Genomic DNA, 20510 nt, shown 5'->3' on the forward strand with positions numbered 1-20510 from the left:
GTGCGGCTGAGAACTGTTGGACTATAGGCCCCGCCCACTAGTGAGGATGAGAATCTACAAGCCTTGGATGGGTGCTTTGAGTCGCCGCACCACGTGGGGGCTTTCTGAGGACACAGTTGCATCACAACAGAAGCCTCCACGGGGGGAACCCCAGTGTACCCTTTAACCGCACTGCTATCGAGCGTGAAGGCGGAAGCAGTCGCCGAATGATCGCGAAAGACATCAGGGACTTCCACGACTTCGACACCTCTTCATGCACCTCCGAGGAAAAAAGGCCTTGACGGCCGGCAGGCGCGTTCGGTGCGGGCCACCCCCAGGTACCAATCATCCAGCTTGGAGCGCTCGGGACCAGGCGGAGGAATTCACTCGAGCCCGAGGCTCTCGGCCGCTCAGTTTAGCATGGCTATCATCTCCGGATCAGACTTGGACAATGCCGACACTCCCGCGAAAGGCAGCACAGCCAAATCCTCATTTCTGAAGGAACCTAGCCCGCCTTGTGATGTGGCGATTGATATGGCGTCGTCCACCGGCGCCCCAAATAAAACACCGGGCCAGGACGGGAAACAGGTGTGGTGGTATGGGTTAATTTAAGGGTAAAGTTAGGGACAGGTGTAGTGGTATGGGTTAATTTAAGGGTAAAGTTAGGGACAGGTGTGGTGGTATGGGTAAGTTTAAGGGTAAAGTTAGGGACAGGTGTGTTGGTATGGGTCAGTTTAAGGGTAAAGTTAGGGACAGGTGTGGGGGTGTGGGTCAGTTTAAGGGTAAAGTTAGGGACAGGTGTGGTGGTGTGGGTCAGTTTAAGGGTAGGGTAGGGACAGGTGTGGTGGTGTGGGTCAGTTTAAGGGTAAAGTTAGGGACAGGTGTGGTGGTGTGGGTAAGTTTAAGGGTAAAGTTAGGGACAGGTTGGGTGGTGTGGGTCTGTTTAAGGGTAAAGTTAGGGACAGGTGTGGTGGTGTGGGTCAGTTTAAGGGTAAAGTTAGGGACAGGTGTGGTGGTGTGGGTCAGTTTAAGGGTAAAGTTGGGGACAGGTGTGGGGGTGTGGGTACGTTTAAAAGGGATCCCCTGGTGTTGAGACTTGTATGGCTTAATATAACATGAAGGATGTCTCTTACTGAAATATGTAGTAGAAAACCCATGAAAGAGCTACATTATTTTTAAAAAAAATTGGACCACGGACGGCGCCATTTTGTTTGCGTTCTAGGTTGATGACGTAGAATGGTTGCACTCTGCAATCGGCTGGCGCTACCCATAGCTAATTTTACCACAACGCACATCGAAAATTGTTTCAGAGTTAAACAAAACCAAATAATTGCTTTGTAATTGTACTTAAAACACACTCAAATACACATGTGCACACAAACTCGCTCTCTCACAGACTCACACACACCCCAACAGATCGGCGCGAACATACAAACACGCACTGTGTGCGCGCATACATCACCCTCATTCACTATTTCCTGTGTTGATATCATAGATAGACTGTTGATATGCAGTAGATTAACTGTAATGCCTAATGTGACCAGCAGAGGGAACTATCTAGGTTTAGGACCATGGGATAGGGTAACGTGAGGAAGAGAGGCAGAATGTTTTGGTGATGTTGGTTGATTCGTGCATTAAAGTTTGAGCACAAGCTCAGTGTATTAAAACCTCAATCTTTAAACTTTCATCTTTAAGACACGAATAACATTCCCTACTTTTGTTCACTAATACAACTTGAAGGAGTGAATGAAGACGAGTGCGTGAAGTCGGACAGCTGTTGTCTGTAATCGGCTGTACACTCGTAATTGCGGTGCAACGTGAGACCGAATGACTGCACTCGAACATGTCCACTGTGGTGTCGGACAACACTACAAATGGCCGTCTCTTTAAATAATGCCCTATTTCAGGGTATGGGGGCTGATTTCGTATTCATCCCCTGTCGTGGAGACTGAGCAGCCCAACATCTCGATTGAGACAGCGCAGTCTGTCAGGTGTGTGTGTGCGCGCCCGCTGATCTGTTTGTGACATTGTGTAGTTGAGTTTGTGTGCACATGTATGTTTGAGTGTGTTTTAAGTTTAAATTACAAAGTAATTCATTGATTTTGTTTAACTCTGAAACAATTTTCGAGTTGCGTTGTGGTAAAAATAGCTACGGGTAACGCCAGCTGATTGAGAAGTGCAACCATTCTACGTCATCAATCTAGAGCGCAAACAAAATGGCGATGCCCATGGTCCAAATATAAAATCGATTTTTTTACATAACATAGCTCTTTCTTTCTAGAGACATAATTTATGTTTTATTAAACCATACAAGTCTCAACACCAGGAGATCCCTTTAAGGGTCAAGTTAGGGACAGGTGTGGTGGTATGGGTAAGTTTAAGGGTAAAGTTAGGGACAGGTGTTGTGGTGTGGGTCAGTTTAAGGGTAAAGTTAGAGACAGGTGTGGTGGTGTGGGTCAGTTTAAGGGTAAAGTTAGGGACAGGTGTGGTGGTATGGGTCAGTTTAAGGGTAAAGTTAGGGACAGGTGTGGTGGTATGGGTAAGTTTAAGGGTAAAGTTAGGGACAGGTGTGGTGGTGTGGGTAAGTTTAAGGGTAAAGTTAGGGACAGGTGTGGTGGTATGGGTAAGTTTAAGGGTAAAGTTAGGGACAGGTGTGGTGGTGTGGGTCAGTTTAAGGGTAAAGTTAGGGACAGGTGTGGTGGTGTGGGTCAGTTTAAGGGTAAAGTTAGGGACAGGTGTGGTGGTGTGGGTAAGTTTAAGGGTAAAGTTAGGGACAGGTGTGGTGGTATGGGTCAGTTTAAGGGTAAAGTTAGGGACAGGTGTGGTGGTATGGGTAAGTTTAAGGGTAAAGTTAGGGACAGGTGTGGTGGTGTGGGTCAGTTTAAGGGTAAAGTTAGAGACAGGTGTGGTGGTGTGGGTCAGTTTAAGGGTAAAGTTAGAGACAGGTGTGGTGGTGTGGGTCAGTTTAAGGGTAAAGTTAGGGACAGGTGTGGTGGTGTGGGTCAGTTTAAGGGTAAAGTAAGGGACAGGTGTGGTGGTGTGGGTAAGTTTAAGGGTAAAGTTAGGGACAGGTCTGGTGGTATGGGTAAGTTTAAGGGTAAGGTTAGGTGTAGGGGAAGTGTCAGCGGTGAAATTATAAATGTAACTACATAAATTAATTACAGATGTAATTACAAAAAAAGTAAGTACAATGTAAAATGTATGTACATACAAAATAAGTGCATTGTATCAAATTATTCATTTAAATGTTAGTACACAGTAGTTAAGGCCACCGAATATAAAGTGGGTCCCTTTTAGATAAGTCACAAGGTCATTTTTTATATGTTCAATAATAAGAATTTTAGTTATGTTTTTCATTGGCTCCTTTTAGGTGAGAGATTTAAAGGGCTAAATGTCATAATTATTACACAAGTATATTTTATTTCTATTAGACTTTTTTTTTTGTCCTGAATTGATGAATTGCAGTAGCCTCGAAATCTAGACGCACCCTAGCCGAAGCAAATCTAATCTGCCGCGAGTGTCGTCTAGCAAGAAGAGGCCAAGATTGAAGACATGTTTCTGATGAAATAAGGACCACTATTGTGGAGCGTGTTTTCAGTAATGGCCTTACAATGGCTGAGGCGTGTCGAAAGGTTTGTTGACAGACCAACAGTAAAAGTGTAACTGTGAATCTTGTCTAGTCTCTTGCAATCAATATCCCACATTGAGTAATGTGCAAATGTGTACTGTTGAAATGTATACATATGCCAGATAAAGGCAGTCCAGTGAATTTTCAAGGGCTTGTCAACATTAAGGGCTGATGGCATTGATGTGCTCATTGACATAAAGTACTTTTAAAAGATGTTATCCGGTTACAGGCTTTGCAGGTATACCACTGTGTGGTGCTGTTTGTACGAATTGTTTTGAGAAATCAACTTACTGAAACATCAGTAACCTGAAAAAAAACTTATTTGTGAGATAAAAACAGCTGCTTATCCTGTTGAATGCAGACAGACAGACAGGTGATGGATGGATGGATGGATGGATGGATGGATGGATGGATGGATGGATGGATGGATGGATTGTTTATGTGAGTCAGGAACAGGAACTGTGTAAATATTCAAGGTGAATTCTGAAGGAAAAAAAGCTTGGACGCATTGTCCTTTTTATGTTATGTTTGTACTGACGTTCCATGGCGCTCTTCAAGGATAAAACTCTTTAATCCATACTGATCACAGGCTTATATCCCAGAATTCCCTGTAGTACAGCTGCTCCTGTGGGAAGTTAGGGCTTGTTCTGAGCATTACAGGCAGGATACAGGTGGGAGGCATTACAGCAGGAGTGAGGAAGCGCCGTTAAAATAGGGAACTACAATGTCATGCAAGGAATGTGTGGAGTTTTTAGGTCTTAATGGCTCCCTTTTATGTGTGAGAAGGGTGAAATTGATTTAGCCAAGTATGACAACATCCTTGACGGTTCTGAAATAATATTTTGTGATCGTATTTTAGGACTAGGGAACCGCTGGGTATGTTTTGGGCTGGGGTTGAGGCTTCAACAACATTCTTATCAACCTATCATTTCCCTTTGATTTTAGTTGTAATTGATGGTTTGGGTTTGGGTTAGGACTGTTTCTCTGACAGGAATGTGGATCCAGAAAGATGTCATTGGTGAAATCATGGTGACTGTCTGAATATAAATCAGTATATACTGCTATAATTTTTTAAAAGTACAAAAGATAAAGATCTGATATTGCAATAGCTGTTTCTGATATGCTCTAGCTTTCTGCTAATGATTCAGCCAACAAGTTCAGCCTTTTTGATTTGTGTAGTGTATAAGATTGTTAGTCTCAGGGCCACATAATAATTTATTTCAAACTGTCCTGCCAAAGCATGTACTGCGTTAAAGCCAAAGACATCCAAATTAATGCTGTCAAATATTGTGCCATTCAATTGAGCCATTAAATCTGGGCAGCGGGACTAAAAGAATCAGTGAGGAAAGCCTTTCCTGTAGCTCAAACTGTGGTGTTAGTAACACCAATGTCTGGGTTCCATTCCTATGAACTGAAAAAATAAGTATAGCTTGAGTATAGTTGTCTTACAAAAGCATAAAATATATCTGTCTTAAGCGCCAGTGTTCACCACTCCATGCTGTGGAAAGTCCCTTACATATTATTTGGAATTGTAAGATGCCATTTTAGCATTTAGTGTCAAAATCACCATAAAGTACCTTTGAGACTTCACAATTACCTAAATAAAAGGCTGAGATTTTCCATTTAACGTCATATTTGTTGTAATAAGGAGTCCTTTGGCTGTAAGAAATGCATGTTGGTCAAGCTCCAGCACGTTTTATAAATTAACTGCAAGTAGACAATATACAAGAAAACCCACAAAATATGTCGATCCGGTCAAACGATAGTAGAATACAGAAAACAGGACACAACCAAACAACAAGGTAACACAATCAAGAATGGACAAGGAGTGCTGGGAAGTGAGATCAATATAAAGGAAGTGCTAATGATGAAGGCCATGTGCAGGGAATCCATGGAGAGCGGGATGAATGATAAGGGAGTGAGTTTAGGTGTGAAACTGAGAACTCTGGGAAATGGAGTCCGGGGCAGGCGTGGAATGTAACTAGTTTATCTAACAATAAATATATTTGGTCAAACTTTACAAGAATGCTAAATGGCACAATGCAGAGAGGCAAGCACCGTTCTCCTGGCAACCGCCAAACCCAGACTCATCCATCGGATTGTCAGACAGAGAAACGTGATTGGTCACTCCAGAGAACACATCTGCACTTGGTGATGTAAGGCTTGGATGAGCTGCTTAGCTATGAATACCCATTCCATGAAGCTCTCTACGTACTGTTCTTGAGCTCATCTGAAGGCCACATGAAGTTTGGAGGTCTGTAGCTGTTGACTGAAAGTTGGCGACACACAAACCCACCACCTCACTCAATCGTTTCATTTGCTCCGGATGAACATTGTTGGTGCTACAGGGCTGGAATTTACAGATTTTATGCTCAAAACCAAAGTGCGTGCACATACTCAGTGCTAAATTGAGTTGTTTTGTTTTGTTGCTGCTTATTGCACTTAAACAGTCAAATACAAACAAAATCTTGACAAGTATTCACGTGAACACAGTCAATTCTGTTTGAAGTGAATGTAAACAGTTGAGAAAGAAAATGCATGTGTTACAATATAATGGTTCGGTGAATCAGTTCTTAAAGTGACAGCTGCCTAATACACCTGCTGCCAAATTTTGAGCATGGCATGGTTGTTGGTGCCAGATGGGCCGGTCTGAGTATTTCACAATCTGCTCAGTTACTGGGATTTTCACGCATAACCATTTCTAAGGTTTACAAAGAATGGTGTGAAAAGGGAAAAACATCCAGTATACGGCAGTCCTGTGGGCAAAAATGACTTGATGCTAGAGGTCAGAGGAGAATGGGCTGACTGATTCAAGCTGATAGAAGAGCAACTTTGACTGAAATAACCACTCGTTACAACCGAGGTATGCAGCAAAGCATTTGTGAAGCCACAACACGCACAACCTTGAGGCGGATGGGCTACAACAGCAGAAGATCCCACCGGGTACCACTCATCTCCACTACAAATAGGAAAAAGAGGCTACAATTTGCACAAGCTCACCAAATCTGGACTGTTGAAGACTGGAAAAATGTTGCCTGGTCTGATGAGTCTCGATTTCTGTTGAGACATTCAGATGGTAGAGTTAGAATTTGGCATAAACAGAATGAGATCATGGCTCCATCATGCCTTGTTACCACTGTGCAGGCTGGTGGTGGTGGTGTAATGGTGTGGGGCATGTTTTCTTGGCACACTTTAGGCCCCTTAGTGCTAATTGGGCATTGTTTAAATGCCACGGCCTACCTGAGCATTGTTTCTGACCATGTCCATCCCTTTATGACCACCATGTACCCATCCTCTGATGGCTACTTCCAGCAGGATAATGTCACAAAGCTCAAATCATTTCAAATTTTTTTTTTTTGAACATGACAATGAGTTCACTGTACTAAAATGGCCACCACAGTCACCAGATCTCAACCCAATAGAGCATCTTTGGTATGTGGTGGAACGGGAGCTTTGTGCCCTGGATGTGCATCCCACAAATCTCCATAAACTGCAAGATGCTATACTATCAATATGGGCCAACATTTCTAAAGAATGCTTTCAGCACCTTGTTGAACCAATGCCATGTAGAATTAAGGCAGTTCTGAAGGCGAAAGGGGGTCAAACACAATATCAGTATGGTGTTCCTAATAATCCCTTAGGTTAGCACATGGCAGTTTTTCCCTATAGTATATATGTCAAAGTTGTGGCCAGTCAAAAAATGCTGAGTGTCTGGAAAACAACTTGCCAGAGTGGCTGGTGAGCAAAAAAGTTAATGTTGAGCCCTGCTGTATTTCTATACTTACTGCACACTGTACTTCATTAGTGGGATTACCTAAAATAACCATGACAATTAGCATCAAGATTCAAACTTAATCTTTGCACAGAATGCTATAATTACAGTAGGATCTTTATTCATCCAAAAATACAAAGGCAACAGCTGCTTATTGAAATTGTCCTAGTTATTTACTAAAAAATAAGCATGCGTGATATGAAAGCTTTCTAGCATGAGAGCAGCCGCATTGTAGCCAATTGACATTTAGGAATCGAGGCTCATGGTTTGAATCAAACTACCCAGAGTGAGACAGGGGACATATTTTGCATTCTGATTTAAATGAAATGGAAAGATTAGTGGTTGCATATAATGGAAACTAAAGTTGATGGTTCAAATTATGGTTTGGCTTAAAATCATGGCATTCTTTGCCACAAAATGTCCATAACACTAATTTTCATTGAAGGGAGGCTACAGAATGTGCGTGGCTCAAGTAAAAGGCTTTACTATAGGCTTTGATTGGATTATAGCTTCAAAGCAAAATAATTCATTGCATGAAATGACAAAGGAATGTCCATTTTCCAGTTTTCCAAGACAAAAGTTAGTCAGGAACAGAAAATGCTTTAATACATTCACAGTCACCGTGAGTACATACGGTGCAAATAATACTAAACTAATATTTAGACCACAATTACAACATTTGCATAGGAAGTCATGTATTGTTCTACAAATATGGATAAATTAACATATTCAAAGACATACAGGGAGACCCAAAAGTCTGAGACCTTTGGACCCCTCTGCCTTCTTTGAGCTCTTCTTTAGAGACTAATTTATTGTAGTTTTTCCTCTTACACTGTAATGTTTGAGAGTATTAATAATAATAATAATTTGTTCGATTTATATAGCGCTTTTCAAGGCACTCAAAGCACTTTACATTGAAGGGGGAAATCTCCTCAACCACCACCAATATGCAGCACCACCTGGATGATACTACAGCAGCCAAATTGCAACAGAACGCTCACTACACATCAGCTGATTGGTGCAGAGGAGACCGAGTGATGAAGCCAATCAGGAGAGGGGGATAATTAGGAGGTCATGATGGACAATGGACAGCGGTTTGAAAAAGGGATGCATGAAATTCAGCTGCAACACCATCTTCTGGTCAGACGCGGGAATTTATTTGCAGTGACCGTCATAATGCATTATAGCAGTTTAGTGTACATTGGTTGTACACTCATTATTGCAGTGCACTGTGGGATTGAATGAGTGCACTTCATAATGTCCACTATGGTTTCGGACACCACTACAAATTGTGGTCCCCTCATAATGCCTTATTTAAGGGTATAGGCGGCGATTTTGGAAACAGCTGATGTGTTTGTCATGTTACCTTTTCTAACACTATTGGTTAGGTTTAGAGTAGGGTTTATAGTGTAAGTAGCACTGTATATTATTTTCAAACGCGCAAAGTTTTAACATTTTAGCGCTACTCTTTGGACATTTCATTTCTGAATTGCAGCCATATGTACAATAACTAACTTAAAGGTGCAGTAACTGGTTTATATTTGAATAAACTCAAACAAGCACACCCCTCCCTTCATTGCTCCGCCCCCAAAATACATGAACGCGCAAGAGTGGATGTCATACGCAGCTTTATCATAGCTGAAGCGACGCAAAATAATGCTTCACAAAAAATTATACGAAAATGACGAAGGAACGACAAGCGTGTTATAGTGGCCAATCCACCATCAACAGTGTTTCTCAAAAATTCCGTACTGCACCTCTAATAAGACATTGCCAGATTCATGTTCATCTGTTGTGGATATACGATCAAGTATTATATCAAGTTTTTGTGCCACTCACTGGACATTTCACTTTGAAAGTGTCGCAAAACATGCAAAAACCAACATAGCATAAGCAAAAAAGTATAATTTTGAACAGGCATGATTTTTTCCAATGAGCCTGGGTTGTCAAATCACCATTCAAAGATACGTTGTTATTTTCATTCTAATGCAGATGCAGCCTTCTGCATCACTGTCATTGGTGCGTCTGGCAAGACTTGGCTCTCATCAGTACACTGTGAGATGTAGATGTCTTTAGTTTCATCACGCACAGTCTTCAGAAAGACCATAATCCCTGAGCCTCCAGTGCCTCTTTCCTCCAGCGCTGTTGGTGCTTTCCTGATTGCGTCAAGTTCATCGACCGAGCCCTGCTTGTTTGCACGGAGCTTTTTGGCACGGGACGCCGGTATAGTGATGTAACGGGTGACAATGTTGATGTGGCAATTCCGAAAGTCCACCAAGCGAGCCACACACTGTTCAAATGTGTGTGTTAGGCGCTCATCCGCTTGCTGGAGCACAAAGTTACGCAGGGATGGGAATGTTGAGATGTCTTCAATGAAATACTTGTGAGAGGGTGGCATGTAGTCCCTCATTCTTCTCAGGAAGTCCCCTGCAGAGCAAAACTAAATTTTAAATACAAATGCAAAAGTGTTCTATAAACTGCATTTGTCTATTAGGTTGCACTTTATATTAGGTTACCTTAACTACTATATACTTACATCAGAAAATAAGTACAATGTACTTATTGTATTCATATTGTATTGCAAAACACTTTTGATGATATTGCGGTAGGATACTTGTAAAGTTAGGGACAGGTGTGGTGGTATGGGTAAGATTAAGGGTAAAGTTAGAGACAGGTGTGGTGGTGTGGGTCAGTTTAAGGGTAAAGTTAGGGACAGGTGTGGTGGTGTGGGTCAGTTTAAGGGTAAAGTTAGGGACAGGTGTGGTGGTGTGGGTCAGTTTAAGGGTAAAGTTAGAGACAGGTGTGGTGGTGTGGGTCAGTTTAAGGGTAAAGTTAGGGACAGGTGTGGTGGTGTGGGTAAGTTTAAGGGTAAAGTTAGAGACAGGTGTGGTGGTGTGGGTCAGTTTAAGGGTAAAGTTAGGGACAGGTGTGGTGGTGTGGGTCAGTTTAAGGGTAAAGTTAGAGACAGGTGTGGTGGTGTGGGTCAGTTTAAGGGTAAAGTTAGGGACAGGTGTGGTGGTGTGGGTAAGTTTAAGGGTAAAGTTAGGGACAGGTGTGGTGGTGTGGGTCAGTTTAAGGGTAAAGTTAGGGACAGGTGTGGTGGTGTGGGTCAGTTTAAGGGTAAAGTTAGGGACAGGTGTGGTGGTGTGGGTCAGTTTAAGGGTAAAGTTAGGGACAGGTGTGGTGGTATGGGTCAGTTTAAGGGTAAAGTTAGGGACAGGTGTGGTGGTGTGGGTCAGTTTAAGGGTAAAGTTAGGGACAGGTGTGGTGGTGTGGGTCAGTTTAAGGGTAAAGTTAGGGACAGGTGTGGTGGTATGGGTCAATTTAAGGGTAAAGTTAGGGACAGGTGTGGTGGTATGGGTCAGTTTAAGGGTAAAGTTAGGGACAGGTGTGGTGGTGTGGGTCAGTTTAAGGGTAAAGTTAGGGACAGGTGTGGTGGTATGGGTCAGTTTAAGGGTAAAGTTAGGGACAGGTGTGGTGGTGTGGGTCAGTTTAAGGGTAAAGTTTGGTGTAAGGGAAGTGTCAACAGTGTAATTATAAATGTAACTACAGAAATTAATTGCAAATGTTTAAAAATTACAAAGGTAGTTAGTTGCAGGTAATTTTTAAAATCTAAGTACAATGTAAAATCATGTATGTACACAATAAGTGCATTGTATCAAATTTTTAATTAAAATGTTAGTAAATAGTATATAAGGCCACCTAATATAAAGTGGATCTATCTTTTATATTCATCTGACATTATATGATATATATATATATATATTTACTATTTTTAATTTAAACTTTTTTAAATACTGAGATTAATGTTAGATGTATAACCCTGAAAAGAAACATTTTACATTTAAATACAATTTCACAATAAATATGACAAATAAATCAGCATATACAGTATATACTTTATCTAAAATACTAATATACAATTTGTATTAGTATTGTGGTTTTAGTTAATTCAATAAATTTTATGTATGATATATAGATTTATTTAGTATATAGCTTATATTTATATTTATATACATATATTTGTATATTTTCTACATTTATATTGCTTTATTGCATTATATTAAATTCAATTGTATTGCCTTTTATATTATTGTGTTATATTCATTTTATCGTCCCTATCTCTATGTATATGCCTGCACTTATTTTTGTGCACTGGACTTTCACTCCTGTCACCTGATAAATTTCCCCGTGTGTAAACATACTCGGCATTAAAGGTCATTCTGATTGTGTTTGTGATTCAGTAATATAATTTTCTGAGCACCTCTTTACAGGTTTCCTGAACTCCTGCTTGAAAACCTTTGCTCTGTGTAGGCAAGATAAGACATATTTCGCAACTGAAAGATCCGCCTGGTTTATTAATAACAGTACCACTGATGATCCCTGTTATCCAGCATACTCATCACCGTAACTGACAGGTAAAATTTGAAATGAGGAATGACCAAACCATGAGGGGAATTACTGATGGTTCTCTTACCGCCGTTGCCTTCATGTTGGACCCCCAGCAGCTCATCGAAGCAGTGTAAGATACTACTTTGTGCGGCACTGCCTCCCGAAAACTCCATTGGCTTCTCATGAACGCCTTCGTACACGAGACCGTCCGGCATTGATGGGTTATCTTTCCATCTAAAACCCACATGAAGGACGGTAAAGTTTTATAGATTCAGAGGAACTTTAAAGGGAATCCATAAATGCTGTGAAATAGTGACAGTGAAACAGTGTGGCTTACCCAGACAGATATATCCTCAGAACGCCATAGAATATGGAGGGGTCTACATATTCTGAAACAGTCCCGGTAAGTATTAAAACCACTTGAATGAACATAAAAGAGGTCATTTATCATCTAAAAAGTATTACCATGCATCAGTTTAAAAGCCTGTTTCATGCGGTCTATGGCCTGACCAACAACATCCAGAGCTTTGGTGACCATAGCAACATCATTATAATGGACACCATTGATGACATCAAGGATAGACTGTAAAAAAGAAACAGGATTACCATGGTATCAGAAGGTATTACAGTACAGAGTGCCATACTGTGGATTTTTTTTTTACTGTTTCAAAGTTCATATTCACACACCATGGTATTTGCACTCCCATGTAATTCAACTAATGCTACCATGTATGAATATGAATGATTTACTATCATGGCTTCTATAGCTCAGTGCTCTGGTATTTGTGAAGGTGTCAGACCTTCAGGCCAGGAACAGCCGCCAACTCCACCAGCAGTGTCACCAGAAAAAACCCTCGTACACTTTCTCCTCCAGGCAATGTCAGCAACAACTCCAAGTTCCTTACAGGAAGCAAGACCAGTCAGGACACTTCAGAACAGCACTAGACTTAAACTACATCAACGCACTGCAATATGCATATGGCCAGATGCTACAAAGAGGATCTGAATACATAGAGCACATTTACATATCCCACACTTTACATAATACGATGGCTCCCTCTGCTGGTTCTAAAAATCAATAACATTTAACAAACATTTCTGTTAATTCAACAAAATACTTACTCCATGGTAAAAGGTCTGGGAACAATCGGTGTCCAGTTGTGCGTGAAAAAGAAACAAACAATTTAGAATGCATGCGTCAAATCTGAAACACAACTGATTTGTCTAAATATAGGTTATATGTAAATCTTTTTTGTTTGTTTGTTTGATTTTACTACAAAAAAGAGCATTTAACAGATTTCTCACATTCACTCAGATTCAGAAGTGACCATTTCTTCAGTGAACAATTTCTGCAAACCTGAATGAAACTTCACAGTACTGATAATATCAGATTCACGAGAGAAAGTTTTAATGCGGTGAAATGGTGAAACATTAATATAATGTCTAATATAATTAAATGAAATGAAAATATAATTTTTATTCTGTCAGAAAACAATGTTACTTTTATCAGTGGAAAGGTGGGAAAAAAATAAATATTATTTTAGCCCGATTGTTGCAGTTATGACATCTACAAGCAGGGGCTTAGTTTTCATGCTTACAAACCAAACCCTGACCCCTTGGTAGTATTCCATGTTTACTGCCTTAAACGTTCGCCTTCAGAACTGCCTTAATTCTACATGGCATTGATTCAACAAGCTGCTGAAAGCATTCTTTAGAAATGTTGGCCCATATTGATAGGATAGCATCTTGCAGTTGATGGAGATTTGTGGGATGCTCATCCAGGGCACGAAGCTCCCGTTCCACCACATCCCAAAGATGCTCTATTGGGTTGAGATCTGGTGACTGTGGGGGCCATTTTAGTACAGTGAACTCATTGTAATGTTCAAGAAACCAATTTGAAATGATTTGAGCTTTGTGACATGGTGCATTATCCTGCTGGAAGCAGCCATTAGAGGATGGGTACATGGTGGTCATAAAGGGATGGACATGGTCAGAAACAATGCTCAGGTTGGCCATGGCATTTAAACAATGCCCAATTGGCACTAAGGGGCCTAAAGTGTGCCAAGAAAACATTCCCCACACCAATACACCACCACCACCAGCCTGCACAGTGGTAACAAGGCATGATGGATCCATGTTCTCATTCTGTTTACGCCAAATTCTGACTCTACCATCTGAATGTCTCAACAGAAATCGAGACTCATCAGACCAGGCAACATTTTTCCAGTCTTCAACTGTCCAGTTTTGGTGAGCTTGTGTAAATTGTAAAACTGATTGGATCGTTGGAAGTTGGGCGTTGCTAACAAAATGGAGGCAGATTTGAATGGCCTCAGCGACAGGCGTCTGATAGGCGACAGAAACGAGACAGAGCGCGATAGCTCCCCCCTGGAAGATTATTAAAAAGATAATCTTCCAAAGGCATGGACTGAAAACGCGGCAGACTGAACACGCGCTAAGAACTTCGGCCGCGAGCGTGGAAGCGTTTACCTCAGCTCTCATCAGGAGCTCGTTCAGCTCATCACGATGCGCGTAATCTGACTCCTGCTGTGTGTCCTGACACTTCCTCAGCGGCTAAATCACAATATATTGACAGACACGTTCAGTTTTTAATTGTAGTGTCTGTTCTCTAACTGAACTGATTTTATGAAGATGAACGCGGTGCTGTGAAAGTAAAAATTATCCAGTAGCAGTGGCTTTGGGAATGGCCTCACAGGGCAGCGAAGCATTCTGGGAATTGTAGTCTTTCATCCCCATGAAACAAAAATACATTTTCTGTGTTTTCTCAGTCAAGAAGGCGCCAAATTCAAAAATAATTTCACATTTCTGATTCATTAATGACCCAGTTTAAATACAGATTCATCTTCTCAGCGCTGAAGTACCCCTTTAAAGGTTTTGTTCACCCTAAAATTAAAATTCTGTCAATATTTACTCACCTTCATGTTGTTCCAAACCCGAAAGACTTTTGTTCATCTTCAGAACACAAATGAAGATATTTTTGATGAAATCTGTTCTTCCATTGACAACTACACAACTACTACTGTGTACACTTAAAAAGGTTCATAAAGTGATCAAAAAATTAATACATGATTTGAGCGGTTTAGTCCAAAATTTTCTGAATAGACTCGATCCCTTTATATGATGAACATATTGAATTAAGGCTTTTATTCACATAGAAACATTCATCAGCCCACACATCAGCTGTGGTAAACGGAAGATCAAGCATGAGAACCAGTGAGGTTCATTCTCGTTACGCAGGATGTTTGAGCTTCAGCGAGATCCAATGAGGAACAGTCTCGTGTCAAGCATGTTCGCTGATTAGAGTTTATGTGAATAAAAGACTAAATTCAATGTTCATCATATAAAGCGATCGTGTCTTCAGAAAATTTGGACTAAACTGCTCAATTCAAATGGATTTGTTTTACGATCCCTTTATGAAATTTTTGAAGCGTCAGAATGGTAGTTGCATAGCTGTCAATGGAGTTACAGATACAAAATATCTTCATTTGTGTTCTGAAGATGAATGAAAGTCTTACAGGTTTGGAACAGCATGAGAGTGAGTAAATAATTATATAATTTTCATTTTTGGGTGAACGAAACCTTTAAGTATATTCCTTTAAGAGTACGCTAAAGTGTACTTTTCACTCATGAGGGTTAGCCCCTGCTGGTAGGTTGAGTAATGGCAGCCTCAGATTGGGTCAAAACAGTTGTGTCCAGAACTGTGTGCATAATGGCAGCTTTTAAATAGTGTACTTCTGGTGGTTCTGTCAAGGCCAAACAATTGCTATCGAGATTAAAAGGAATGCTAACGGTACTGAAGACCCTAATTAAATTATAATTATTTCCATCTAAACTTAAATAAAATGAAAGTGAAAAGTGATGTGACGTGACGTGAAGGCCAAGTATGGTAAGCCATACTCAGAATTTGTCCTCTGGATTTAATCCATCCACGTTAGTGCTCACACACATTAGAAGCAGTAGTGAACACACACATTCTGCATACCAAAAATTGGTTAAAACAGGGCAGGGTAGTTACACAGTATTTTTACATGTCATATTGTACGGATCAATGAGATTACCCCTCTGGATCCGTTTTCTTCCAGTTGGCAAGGACTGAGTCTGCGTGGATGAGAATTGGGGGCAGACCAAGTCTCCGAGAAACCTCACAGAACGGCACCGACAGATTCCGCGGAAGCACCTGGGATTTCACAACATACAATAAATCGTCAGATAGGCCAGTTCAGTGGTTCAGTCCTATGAGTGTTCTGAACGGCATCTCAAATAAGTGTTGTACTTTTACTGTTTCTCTCTCTCCTTCCTGCCATACGTAACCCATAGTCATCATGCTCAAAGCCAGATGGGCCAAACGCAGCTCACGATGGCTCTGTAACAAATGAGTCTCCAACAGAGGTATCTGAAATAGGATAACGTATACTAAACAATCAGAACAATCATTATTGGATCACTGGCCCTTTCAGACCTTTCATTCATTCTCAAAATCACCATCTCACTTGGTATTTAATTCACAAAAGATTATGAGATCTGATGCAAAATACCACACTGGTGTTGTAGTTGTTTAAATGAAGCATGGTGGCATGTGTCTGTCACTGTCACTCACACCAGGCAGAATTCGAACTGTTACAGATATTTATGTACAATATAAATAATACTTTTAAATTAGGCTGAAATGTGCCATTTATAAGTCCACGTTAATATTACACAGTTTAGTTTGTTACATTTATAATTACAGAGATTAATCTGCTTCATTAATCAAATTTAAAAACATAAATTAGTTTTTACATAAAACACTATTTTTCCTGGAATTTCTTGGATGGTGCAGCTGTTACGATATTATAAGAAATAATATAAGTTAACATAACAAATACATAATTGTAACTATAAAAAGTACAATTTTAATTGTTAACAAATATTGTTTTAATTATCATTTATAATAAAAAAGTATATTATAAAAAGGCTTATTTTTGTGTATCCTAAACATATTTTGGACAATAAAATCCCCATAAAGCAATTAGTTCCTCTAAAGAAAAAAAAAGAAAGAAATGGAGAAAGAAAAATGAAAGTAAAGGAAGAAACAGTCCAATATAATATATGGGAGCTGAAGCGCAAAATGTTAAATTGATGATAATTAATATTAATATTATTTAGTTATTTTTGAAAGTAAGACAGTTTCACTATTGTGTACTTAGAATGAAAGATCATACATCATGAATTTTGATGCGCAAAGAATGAGAAGAGATGAGTTCTGGCAGATTTCTGGCAATGTCCATCCAGGGCTTGTAGTGCACCGGCAGGTCTGCCTGAAAAAACAGTGAAGATGTGTGTAGTACAGTATGTGTCCATAACACAGTATATGTTCATGATCAATTTACATTTACTGTTCTGCAAATGTGTTTTAATATGAAGAAAATATGAAGGTATATTCATGTATACATCAAACCATGCTATTATGACTTTAACATGTATCCGTTTATACATTTTCTCAGACAAAGAGTTAAATATGATTGATTTCATAGCCCAAAGGTGTACCTGAGGTGGTTTTTATGTTTTCGCGGTCATAATACCAATGACTGAAAGAGATACTAATCCTAGTGAGTCAAAGTTAACAATTCAAAGACCTTTTTTTTGGACCTTTTTAATTAATAGTTTGATACAATGCACTTATTGTGTACATACATGTTTTTACATTCTACTTAGATTTTAAAAATACCTGCATGCAATTACATCTGTAATTCATTTCTGTAGCTACATTTGTATTTACACATTTGACACTTCCCTTACACCTAACCCTACCCTTAAACTGACCTATATCACCACACCTGTCCCTAACTCTACACGTATCCCACCTCAATATCAGCAAAAGTGAATCAATACAATATGAATCAATACAATTTAAACACAGTAAATACATTGTACTTATTTTTTTTATGTAAGTGCATAGTAGTTAAGGCCACCTAATATAAAGTGGGGCCTTTTTTTAATTATCTGCACTTTTTGCTGAAGTCAGCTACTAATAGATAACTAATAACCACCTGTGCCTGTACCATTGAAGTAAATAGATAAAGGTCACTCAGAAAGCAAACAGTGTTGAAGTCTAATGCTTTTCTATGCAAACAATCAGGCTAATTGTATCGTAATATGATGCAAATTAATAGTTTGTTAAAACATTCCTAATAGCACAGTGACTTGGACTATATCAAGTAATGAAACTAACTATAGCTTTGTACCTGAGAACAATCAGTTGCTCTTTAGTCATCAATTTTAATTTTCTTAGCCATTTTCCTAAATTGTACACAGCATAAAACACACCAAAGTAGTACATTCTTACAACAATGTTACAATGCACACACACACACACAAAAAAAGGGGGGAAAAAAGGTTAGTTGCAGTTGATAAAATGCTACAAGTGTAATGACCTACCAGAGGCTCAGGAAGAATAAACCCATAATCCTCAGAGATGTGAAACTTTCTCAAAGACAGCAGTGTCTCTGTAGGTTTCACTTCAGTGGCCATAATGTTTGATACAATACCAGTGATTGACTCTCTGTTTAGCAAATGTCGGGCATATGTCACTGTCTGCACACTATAGCTGGAACTCTCTCTCTCTCTCTCTCTCTCTCTCTCTCTCTCTCTCTCTCTCTCTCTCTCTCTCTCTCTCTCTCTCTCTCTCTCTCTCTCTCTCTCTCTCTCTCTCTCTCTCTCTCTCTCTCTCTGTTTCTGTTCTACAATTAATAATGAACTTTCCTTACTTCCCTTTTCAGAAATCAGAAGTTGGCATAAAACCACTAAAGTGCTATAACACCAGTTGTCATAACCTGAATTACAAGGGTAATTCTGTAATTGCATTGTGCCATTTCAAGGTAAAATAAAATCCCTTTTAATATATGTTTGTTTATAACTACAGAAAGTTATAAGTTGAGAGTTACAGTAATCTCAAAACAAATTTTATATTTTTCTGTCATTGTCTTGTGATGAATGAAAACATGTTCCATCATAGTAGCTCAAAATTGGTCATAAATTATAGCTGCTTTGCTTTGCTTTGCAATTTTTTGTTCTTCGTCTTGCTTGTAGCCCTATTTTTACCAAGTCATTCTCATGAAATGCATATATATCACAAATTGTATTTATTGTGCAATTTATACGGCACAATTAGTTTTTATGTGCATATGATTTGCATTGTCACCCCATTGGGTAGGTTTAGTTGTTTGCAGTACGTGCAGATAACACAATATAAAGTACATATGCACACGAAAACTGCGTAACTGCGTAACATATGCACATAAAAACTCATTTTGGCATATAAATCGCACAATAAATACAATTTGTGCTATAGATATGCATTTTCATTAGATTAGGCTGATTTTTACTGTACTCTGCATCTCACAAACTTGTTCTTTGTTTCTGTGATACTGTAATACTTGTTCTTTGTTGATATGAACCTGCAACCGGTCAAAATCTATTGAGCAGTCAGCACTCTAAACAAATGGAAAGCAACATGTTCAGGGCAATATGATTTGTTCATTGTACAGTATACAGCCTACAATGCACTGTACTTATATTGGTTGTGTCTCATTATTTGAAACAGGTTAAATCACAGTTTTGACTGGTTGTGTTCATTAAATGACATTGTGTTCTCCATTTGTGTTTGATTGTTGCCACTTGTGTTAACCCGTATGGATGACATATGCATTAGAGAGCAGAATGTGTCTTGACAATGAGAACGTGTTTAGAGTTTTGCTGAAAAGTCTAAGTGGAATCTGCAAATTGTGTTTTACCATGTGAAATGGTTTAAGGTATTGAAAACAGACTGCACAATTAGCTAAAAGAGTTCAGGCAACTGAGAAATTTGTTCAGCCGATGGGTTTTAGTGTTTTAGCAATTGAGAAAAACTAATGTTATGAGAGTTAATGTTAGACGTGCATCTCGCAACAGGTGAGCAGAAATGGTTTGGTAGGTTGACTGTAAAATAACAATGTCCTTTATCTATGTGGGTGGTGATGGGAGATGTGACTGTAAAAGTCAGTTGCTGACAGTAAGGCGTGATATAGACAGGCGATGATGAGGACGGGCTCTTCAGAGGTGCACAGGAGAGGATCACGAGGAGCGATGGAGACAAAGGTGTAGGTGCAGGCAAATTTTTTGCAGGTAAAGTCTGTAGTCCCAGGGTATTCTCACAAAAATGCGTATATACGAGTGTGCAATGTCGTGGAATGTATACGCCAAAATTCATTTTGGCATGTTTATGGCACGCTGTTTTTCGCGTGCATATGACACGCATTTTATGGCGTATTATACATACGAACCCTCCACCCCACCACCCTAAACCTACCCAAGCGCGTGTCATATATACGCCCCACCACCCTAAACCTACCCAAGAGCGTATCATATATACGCCATAAAGTGCGTATCATATGCACGCGAAAAACAGCGTATCATATGCACGCCAAAATGAGTTTTGGCGTATACATTCCACGACATTGCACACTCGTACTATTTATACGCATTTATGTGTGACTGAGGTGCAGTGGTGATTGGCATACTGCTGAGTAGAAGGTGATGGTAACTATTCTGGTGACTGGGATCGTAGTGAAGGAGTGTCGGTGGAGCCGTACCCCAGGAGGGTAGTATGGTGCAGGGAGTTGCAGTTTATAAGTGATGCTGACTGATGGATTTTGAAGGTGACAATGTTTTTGGGGTCTTATGGCCGTCGAATGACATTAAGGT

General features: G+C 39.8%; 1 protein-coding gene across 1 annotated transcript; it reads right to left on the reverse strand.

Moving 5' to 3' along the window:
* Positions 1–7478: 7478 nt before the first annotated feature.
* ido1 (indoleamine 2,3-dioxygenase 1) lies at positions 7479–18370 on the reverse strand. The gene is made up of 10 exons (XM_067413027.1): positions 18207–18370; positions 16991–17086; positions 16063–16182; positions 15848–15966; positions 12894–12908; positions 12572–12671; positions 12237–12354; positions 12109–12160; positions 11857–12005; positions 7479–9806 (listed from the first exon to the last, which is right to left on the reverse strand). The coding sequence occupies exons 1-10, from the start codon at positions 18297–18299 to the stop codon at positions 9358–9360; spliced, it is 1311 nt and encodes a 436-aa protein (XP_067269128.1). The 5' UTR covers positions 18300–18370; the 3' UTR covers positions 7479–9357.
* Positions 18371–20510: the final 2140 nt, after the last annotated feature.

Source organism: Pseudorasbora parva, chromosome 13, assembly GCF_024679245.1.
Source record: "Pseudorasbora parva isolate DD20220531a chromosome 13, ASM2467924v1, whole genome shotgun sequence".
Classification (NCBI taxonomy): domain Eukaryota; kingdom Metazoa; phylum Chordata; class Actinopteri; order Cypriniformes; family Gobionidae; genus Pseudorasbora; species Pseudorasbora parva.